Source organism: Bubalus bubalis, chromosome 16 (genome assembly GCF_019923935.1).
Source record: "Bubalus bubalis isolate 160015118507 breed Murrah chromosome 16, NDDB_SH_1, whole genome shotgun sequence".
NCBI lineage: Eukaryota > Metazoa > Chordata > Mammalia > Artiodactyla > Bovidae > Bubalus > Bubalus bubalis.
Window position 1 is genome coordinate 36,701,372 of NC_059172.1, and position 9,981 is coordinate 36,711,352.

At 38.4% G+C, this 9,981-nt stretch overlaps 1 protein-coding gene and 1 pseudogene across 1 annotated transcript; one reads left to right on the plus strand and one right to left on the minus strand.

The window, feature by feature from the left end:
- Positions 1-2,134: 2,134 nt before the first annotated feature.
- On the minus strand, positions 2,135-4,751 carry LOC102415918 (annotated as a pseudogene).
- Positions 4,752-5,470: 719 nt separating this feature from the next.
- On the plus strand, positions 5,471-6,424 carry LOC112579350 (olfactory receptor 51V1-like). Its single transcript, XM_025265711.3, has one exon. It carries the CDS (start codon positions 5,471-5,473, stop codon positions 6,422-6,424), a length of 954 nt encoding a protein of 317 aa, XP_025121496.2.
- Positions 6,425-9,981: the final 3,557 nt, after the last annotated feature.

The following is a 9,981-nucleotide window of genomic DNA, read 5'->3' on the forward strand; positions in this document are numbered from 1 at the left end:
CTGAGTGGAAATATTTGGAGACATTTTTAAGGAGATATAATGTTTACCAATTTTGGTCTAACAAATTCATTGACAGAGGTCTACAAAGTAATCAAGATTTGCTTTATCTAGTATCATGAATGTCAAAATGTTAGTCATTCAGTCATGTCCAATTGTTTGTGACCCATGGACTGTAGCATGAGAGACTCCTCTGTCCATGAAATTCTCCAGCCAAGAATATTGGAGTGGATGAAGTGAAGTGAAGAGAAAGTCACTCAGTCATGTCCGACTCTTTGTGACCTCATGAACTATACAGTCCTTGGGATTCTCTAGTCCAGAACACTGGAGTGGGTAGTCTTTCCCTTCTCTAGGATCTTCCCAACCATTCACTTTCCCAGGGGATCTTCCTGACCCAGGCATTGAACCTGTATCTCACACATTGCAGGCAGATTCTTTACCATCTGAAACACCAGGGAAGCTCCATCTAGTAGCATATTTGTCAGTATTTCCCCCTAATTTGGTGATAAGGATGAGGGTAATGAAGATGATTTGTTGCTAGCAATAAAAAAGACAACAATATCATCTTCCTTATGAGAATGGCCTCATGAATGACAATTCCACTAGGTTTGTAGTACAGAATAGGCTTCATTGCTTTCCCAAAAGAGTTGTCTTCTCACCTCATATTGATTATAGAGTAACATATTTCTCCATCAGTATGAAATGATTCTACTAAAGACTTTGTGTCTTACTGAATAAAAAATATAGAAAAGATAAGATTCAATAAATAGGTAAGTCCAGTTCAGTCACTCAGTCATGTTCAACTCTTTGAGATCCCATGGACTGCAGCATGCCAGGCTCGCATGTCCATCACCAACTCCTGGAGCCTACACAGACTTGTGTCCATCACATCGGTGATGCCATCCAACCATCTCATTCTCTGTCAATCTCTTCTCCTCTTGCCTTCAATCTTTCCCAGAACCAGGATCTTTTCAAATGAGTCAGTTCTTCCCATCAGGTGGCCAAAGTATTAGAGTTTCAGCTTCAGCGTTAGTCTTCCAATCATATTCAGGACTGATTTTCTTTAGGATGAACTGGTTGGATCTCCTTGAAGTGCAAGGGACTCTCGAAAGTCTTCCTCAACACCACAGTTCAAAAGCATCAATTCTTCAGCAGTCAGCTTTCTTTATAGTTCAACTCTCACATCCATACACGACTACTGGAAAAACCATAACTTTGACTAGATGGACCTTTGTTGGCAAAGTAATGTCTCTGCTTTTTAATATGCTGTCTAGATTGGTCATAGCTTTTTTTCCAAGGAACAAGTGTCTTTTAATTTCATGGTTGCAGTAACCATCTGCAGTTATTTTGGAGCCCCCCAAAATAAAGTATGTCCCTGTTTCCATTGCTTCCCCATCTATTTGCCATGAAGTGATGGGACCAGATGCCATGATTTTAGTTTTCTGAATGTTGAGTTTTAAGCCAAATTTTTTACTCTCCTCTTTCACTTTAAATGGAGAATTTATTCAGAACTGGAAAAGACAAGTCTTAGAATTAAAGGACGTCAAAGACTAAAATTAAGATTGTGAGATCGGTAGCCATTTATAGATGTAAAAATGATAGTGATAAAAATTCCTCTCAAAAAAATTAATTAACTAAAAAAATTTCCTCTCAGAAGCTAGATACAAAGTTATTAATTGATGCTTTAATAAAAAGAGAAGGCTGATGGTGCTTTTGAACAGCTCATGATTAAACCAATCTGAAAATATCATTTAAAGTTGTAACTTCTATGTTGATCAAAGCTGTCATACCAAGTGGTGATAAAATTGTGCCTTCACTGACATACATAGCATATGGCTTTGGAAAATTGTCTTGGAGATATTTCCTGCAGGACAAGGTTTTTCTGGATAATTGTGAATATTACCTTTTCCTAGACAAAAATGATAAGGATCTCTGATGAATAAATCTATGATCAGAACTTTCAACATTATACTTGATGAGTAAATTGAGAAATAAGGGTTTTTACCATTCTTGATGTTTATAAATCTTTAAATTTTTCACATGATAATGGCATGTCATATAAACTCTTAATGTTCAATATATTTTCCTTTTTTGCCAAAAGTTTTCTGAAACTAACCAGCTTTTGATCTAGAATGTTTCACTCCCTTTTCATGGAGAACCACTTCTGAATCCTGGTACAGATCTGTTGGGTCTTCACTGTAGACGATGCAGTTCATCAGAGCTGGGAAGAGGATGCAGATGTTGCCCATGAGGACATGGACCACAGAATAGAGGTGCTTCCCAAAGCAGTGCAGCATAATCAGACTGATGATTGGAATATAGAAAAACAGAACAGCACAGATGTGAGAGACACAGGTCTGCAAGGACTTGAACCACTCCTCCAGGGATGGAAGAGCCAAGACAGTGCAGGATCAGAATGTAGGACTCAAGAATTAATATGGGATCAAACAAAAGAGTACAAATCACCAGAGCCAAGGCATAGAAACTGTTGAAATGAATGTCAGAGCAGGATAACCTCAGCAGGTCTTGGTGAAGACAGAAAGAATGAAAGAGTATGTAAGAATGGCAGGAGCAGAAACACTTCAGATGGATAATGGGAACAATGAAAATAAAACTCCTAATTATGAGCATAAAACTCTTAATTAAAATCTCAAGCCTGATTTTGATGATCTTGGTGTTGGTTAATATGGATGCACATCCCAGGGGATTACAGATTGCTGTAAAATGATCAAAAGCCATGTCAAGAAGGACTCCAGACTGTGTGAGGGAGAGGCCATGCATAAAGTAAGTTTGGGCAATGCAGGCATCCAGGTTGACTTCCTGGCTGAGCCGCCACAGGATCCCTAGGACTTAATATTTTGTAAAATATTCTGAGACCTTGGTGATAGCAAAATAAATTATATTTCATATTTTGAATAGCTGATATTATTTGATATTTTCAAATGAGTGAGATATGAGAAAATAAAGTATACAGTTGTATTTCAGATTTTAATATATGCTAGGTACGTTTTTGCTGAACTAAATAATTTCAACTACAGAATTATAATTAGAATGTTAATAATTTAATGTTATGCTGTGCTCTGCTTAGTTACTCTGTCATGTCAAACTTTTTGCAACCCCATGGACTGTAGCTGGCCAGGCTACTCTGTCCATGGGGATTCTCCAGGCAAGAATACTGGAGTGGGTTGTCATGCCCTCCTCCAGGGGATCTTTCCAACTCAGGAATCAAACCCAGGACTTCTGCATTGCAGGTGGACTCTTTACCATCTGGGCCACCAGGGAAGCACATGAATACTGGAGTGGGTAGCTTATCCCTTCTCCAGGGGACGTTCCTGACCCAGGAATTGAATCTGAGTCTCCTGCATTGCAGGTGGATTCTTTACCAGCTGAGCTACCAGGGAAGCCCTCCTAACACATCAGATCAGATCAGATCAGTCGCTCAGTCATGTCCAACTCTTTGCAGCCCCATGAATCGCAGAACGCCAGGCCTGCCTGTTCATCACCAACTCCTGGAGTTCACCCAGACCCACGTCCATCGAGTCAGTGATGCCATCCAGCCATCTCATCTCCTAACACATGGTAAATGTTAAAAAAATGTTCCTTAATATGATCATTATGAAAACAGAGGCTCTGATTTTAACTGGCTTAAAAGAATTATCAATCATATGCAAAATTATGTGACTTTAAGCAATGTTTTATATTTGCTAGCACATGAACTCTTTGAATACTTAAGCCATGCATTCAAAAAAGAACAAGAGAGCTTGTAGCTGAAGTTAAGGGAAATAAAATGAAATTTGATGTTAATAGCAATAGCTTGTTTTATATAAAAGCTATCTACATCCCTTCAAATAAAATGTAAACATCAATCAGGGAGGAAAGAAACTACTAAAGCTTCCTGGATCTCTCTATCCAAAACTCATTTCCAAATTTCCCAGGATGATAATTTTTTTTTTTTTTTGTAAATTTGGTGACAATGAAAGAGAAGACTGAAAAAGTTGGCTTAAAACTCTACATTTAGAAAACTGAGATCATGGCATCTGGTCCCATCACTCCAAGGCAAATAGAAGAGGAAACAATGGAAACAGTGAGAGACTACATTTGGGGCTCCAAAACCACTGCAGATGGTGTCTGCAACTATTAAGCTTGCACCTTTGAAGAAAAACTGACCAACCTAGACAGCATATTAAAAAGCAGAGACATTACTTTACCAACAAAGGTCCATCTAGTCAAAGCTATGGTTTTTCCAAGTAGTTATGTATGCATGTGAGAGTTGAACTACAAAGAAAGCTGAGCACTGAAGAGTTGATGCTTTTGAACTGTGGTTTTGGAGACGACTCTTGAGAGTCCCTTGAAATGCAAGGGGATCCAATCAGTCCATCCTAAAGGAAATCAATCCTGAATATTCATTGGAAGACTGATGCTGAAGCTGAAACTCCAAAACTTTGGGCACCTGATGTGAAGAACTGACTCATTGGAAAAGATCCTGATGTTGGGAAAGATTGAAGGCAGGAGAAGGGGACAACAGAGGATGAGATAGTTGAATGTCATTACCAACTTGATGGACATGAGTTTGAGCAAGCTCCAGGATTTGGTGATGGACAGGGCCTGCTGCAGTCCACGGGGTTGCAAAGAGTTGGACACAACTGAGCAACTAAACTGAACTGACTCGCAATATTATTCCAAACTTGGTGAAATGAAAAGTCTGCTGTGAACACACTCCCAATGGGTTTTCTCCCATTCTTCCCAAGGGACATGGTCACTATATGTTGCATCACTCATCCTCAACATCTCCCTCAATCTGGGATTTACTCCAGTGGCTCCTATACCATTTGCACCTGCATAAATCTTGCTTCTCCTAGAATCTAAAGGCCACTGTGACCAAAGGAAAAAAAAAAGAGTCTGATCGATTTTCAAGATTGGCAAGAATATCTCTATATCTGTGAATGACAGTTGTCTTTTACTAAATCTCTGAAACATGAGTGTTAGAATGGACAACATCACGGATAAATGACTGTTATAAATGACTTAGTGCCTTATGTAACAAGCAGAGTTTAATCCACTTAACCCAATAGCTGTGCTTTGCAATTTATTTCACCAGGATTTACATGTAAACAACCCAAATGTGTTTTCTTTTTCTACTTTGCATGCTTAAACATTATTATTCTTTGCCAAGTAAAAAATCATTCATATTTGAGATCTGTAATGTGAAGCATTCAGCTAAAAATTGGTGGTGACCTTGTGGATATGACCTCTGAGCCCTCTGATGGGGCCAAAAATCTAATAACAGGGAAGTTTCATGTGTAGGTATAAATTTGTCTCTGTTTCAGAGAATACTTAGCTTCTGAAAAACTGCAAGCCTTGGTTGTATATTTAGTGAGCTACTGTACTAATCCAATTCTTATTACAGCTGTTACTTCAGAGTTTTTATGAAGGCAGTTATCTTTCCTTGAGAGGTTACTGTCTCTGGAAATCAATGTCTGTTCGACCTGATCCCAAAATCAGTAACTCTACCTTTCTCCTTATGGGTTTCCCTGGTCTGGAACGGGACTATCCCTGGCTCTCTATCCCCTTCTCCTGTATCTATGTTATGGTACTGTCAGGAAACTGCCTGGTGCTGCATGTGATCCGTACTGAGCTGAGCCTGCATGAGCCCATGTTCTACTTCCTGGCCATGCTGGCCCTCACTGACCTGTGCATGGGGCTGTCCACAGTGCACATGGTGCTGGGGATCCTGTGGGGGCTCAGCCAGGAGATTGGTCTGGATGCCTGCATTGCCCAAACCTTCTTTGTTCATGGTCTATCTTGCATGGAGTCTGGAGTCCTTCTCGCCATGGCCTTTGATCGCTTTACTGCAATCTGCAATCCTCTAAGATACACATGTATCCTCACCAGTACCAGAATCATCAACATCGGTGTGGTCATTTTAGGGAGGAGTTTCCTGTTCATTACTGCTCCCATTGTCCGCCTAAAGTTTTTCCATTACTGCCGACCCCCCATCCTTTCCCACTCCTTCTGCTTGCACCAGGACCTCCTCCGGCTGGCCTGCTCTGACATCCGCTTCAATAGCTTCTATGCCTTAGCCCTGGTGATCTGCACACTGCTTTTGGATTCAGTGCTCATTTTCATCTCCTACATATTGATCCTGCACTCTGTCTTGACTATTGCATCTCAAGAGGAGCGGCTCAAGTCCTTGAAGACCTGTGTCTCCCACATCTGTGCTGTCCTGGTTTTCTATATTCCAATCATTGGTCTGACTATGGTACACCACTTTGGGCAGCACCTCTCGCCTGTGGTCCATGTCCTCATGGGCAACATCTACATCCTTTTCCCACCCTTGATGAACCCCATCACCTACATCATCAAGACCCAACAAATCCGTAACAGGATTCGGAGATGGTTCATTAAACAAACGAGTTCTACAGGTTAATGTGTTTTAGGGGAGGAAAGGTAGTATTTGCAAGAGAGGTGAATAATAATGACTTTTAACAACAGTAACTATATGAAATACTTAACAGGTTAAAGGCATATTTATAGTAATTTTCTTTATTTTGCCACTGTTTTAAATTTAACAGGATTAACCTGCAAAGAATATAAAAAGTAATTTTTATATTAGTTTTTGAAAATCAGAGAAATAGGTAGAGAAAAAGTTACTGGTCTTATAGTCAAAGAGAGAAAGGGTTATTTGTCTTATTTCTTAATTGTAAAATTAAGTAGAATGTTAACTGAAGTGAACCAATGAGCATTTTCAAATTTCTAAATTTATAGTACATCTATGATTTTTTGAATTCTAGTTTAGAATATTTTATTTTTTCATGTAACTATTATATGTGTTTAATATACATGGAAGAAGCAGATTTTATATTTCATTTTTATGTGTCACAAATCATCTCTATCGAGATCATTCATACTTCTACTTATTACTGAACAAAAGTGTCTGAAGAGCGCATTCTGTTCCATCTAGTAAAATGTATGATATTCATAGATTACATTACATAGCTAATGCAAAAGTTTGATAAATAAGGACATTGAATCAGCTACTCCATTTCTATATTTCCTACCCAGTACACCCAAATACATACATTTGTAGTAAATTCAGAGTAGTGTGGGATGCTCATTGATTTTTAAATGATATTTTAATTGACTTTTGGAGGAAGTCATGGCAACCCACTCCTTTATTCTTGCCTCAAGAATCCCATGGGCTGAGGAGCCTGGCAGGCTACAGTCCATAGCGTCGCAAAGAGTCAGACACTACTGAGCAACTAACACTTAACTGACTTTAATATCAATTGACTTTAACCTTGGGGTCTGTAGACAAAATGACACTTTACAGACAGTTTGATCAGCCTCTTCATTTTTAGGAGAGGAGATTTAGGTACAGAGGTATTAATGTTTTACTAATACATTAGTGGTTAAGCCAGGGATAGAACTGTGTTTTTGAGAATCTTTTGAGTATATGTCCCATTTCTAATTCTCATCCTCTTCATATGTAAAATTAGATAATTTAATTCAATTATCAAAAGCAGATGTATATTTGGGGGGAGGTTTTCGCTTAAAAATACCCCCCAAATTAAAAGAATAAGTTAAAGAAAAACCTGGTGTGTCTCAAGATTTACTTGTTTCTCTTTTTTTTTTTCTTACTTTAAATATTGCAACTTAATCAGGGCTATGTACTTGTCATGACTGGGGCAGCGGGGTTACTAGCAGAGGCTAACTGCAGTTAAACTACACAAATTGGAAGTAAATTGCCACACATTTACTTTGAAGTGTACAAAACTCCCTGTATAGCACAGGGAGCTCTGCTCAGTATCATGTAACAACCTCAATGGGAAAAGAATTTCAAAAATAATAGATATATACGTATAATTGAATCTCTTTGTTGCACACCTGAAACTATCACAACTTTGTTAATCAGATATACTCCAATATAAAATAAAAAGTTAAAGAAAAATATAAATATAATGTTTATCCGTAATATTCTAGAGAATATGGAAATATTCAATTTTGAAAAGTACTGTTTGCTTTGTTAGTTTTCAGTTTGTCTTTTAATGCACTATTATGAGAAAAATAATGGTTGTTTTTTCTTTATGTAAAAGACTCTGAGTTTGTGTTTGTGACTCTTGCCTTTCAGAATGGTCACCATTCATGCCCACACACATCCCTATAGCTCAGTCTGCCTAAATAGCTCTGCCCTTGTCAGATGAATTCCTTTATGCTGCCTTTCTTCTGAGTTCCCTGTGATGGTAATTTTTTAATTACAGAATTCCTGCCTTCCCATCAGTCTTATTTGCAAATTATTGTTAATTAACTTGTTCTAGTTACAATGGAGAATGTATAGTATTTCAGAAATAAGGATGGGAAGAAACATCACATTTAATAATCATATTGATCAATGATGATAAGTAAAAGATCCCTATCATATATACATTAAGGTTGACATTAAACAAAATACATTTATGTATATCATAAGTCAAATTTTGAAGTAAAAATAACTATCAGAGTTAGCCATGGGCAGTAGTAGTCCCCATTTTATACAACAGCAAAGTAGGTTTGGGGAATTTTAAATTTTATGTAAGTTGAGTTTTGTTTTTTTTTCTCCATAAATATTTCTAAGAAAAGTTTCCCAGTATTTAAGTCTCTTTAAAAATCTCATATTGTAAGTTATCCTCTCAGTTTCTTTATTCTAAAAACTGACTGGAAGACACAAACTGAAAGGAACCTATGTAAATAACAGTGAAAAAATAAAACTTTGAAAAAAAAGTGATTCATGAAATGTCAAAGTCAAAATGTTATTTTTACACATTCAGTCTTTAATTAAGTTAAAATATATAATTTTAACTTATAATTGGAAATGTGTTATTAATCCTTGGTGAGACATGGTGTTATTAATCCTGAAACAGTTAAGCATCTGCCTGCAATGTGGGAAACCTAGCTTCGATCCCTGGGTTGGGAAGATCCCCTAGAGAAGGAAATGGCAACCAACTCAAGTACTCTTGCCTGGAAAATCCCATGGAAAGAGGAGACCGGTAGGCTACAGTTTTCAGTTCAGTTCAGTTCAGTTCAGTCGCTCAGTCATGTCCAACTCTTTGCGACCCCAGGAATCACAGCACGCAAGGCCTCCCTGTCCATCACTATCTCCCGGAGTTCACTCAAACTCACGTCCATTGAGTCAGTGATGCCATCCAGCCATCTCATCCTCTGTCGTCCCCTTCTCCTCCTGCCTCTAATCCCTCCCAGCATCAGAGTCTTTTCCAATGAGTCAACTCTTCGCATGAGGTGGCCAAAGTACTGGAGTTTCAGCTTTAGCATCATTCCTTCCAAAGAAATCCCAGGGCTGATCTCCTTCAGAATGGACTGGTTGGATCTCCTTGCAGTCCAAGGGACTCTCAAGAGTCTTCTCCAACACCACAGTTCAAAGGCATCAATTCTTCGGCTCTCACCTTTCTTCACAGTCCAACTCTCACATCCATACATAACCACTGGAAAAACCATAGCCTTGACTAGACAGACCTTTGTTGGCAAAGTAATGTTTCTGCTTTTCATTATGCTATCTAGGTTGGTCATAACTTTTCTTCCAAGTAGTGTCTTTTAATTTCATGGCTGAAGTCACCATCTGCAGTGATTTTGGAGCCCCCAAATATAAAGTCTGACACTGTTTCCCCATCTATTTGCCATGAAGTGATGGGACCAGATGCTATGATCTTCATTTTCTGAATGTTGAGCTTTAAGCCAACTTTTTCACTCTCCACTTTCACTTTCATCAAGAGGCTTTTGAGTTCCTCTTCACTTTCTGCCATAAGGGTGGTGTCATCTGCATATCATTTTATGGGTTCGTAGAGTCGGACATGGCTGAGCGACTTCACTTTCACTTTACTATTAATGCATTATGTGCATATGTGTGAATATATATCTATACACATGGTATATGTATATGCATATATTTGGGGCTTCCCTGGTGGCTCAGATGGTAAAGAATCTGCTTGCAGT

Bases quoted from the DNA above. Each gene is read 5' to 3' on its own strand.
- LOC112579350 (XM_025265711.3), top strand. From the start codon at position 5,471: ATGTCTGTTCGACCTGATCCCAAAATCAGTAACTCTACCTTTCTCCTT.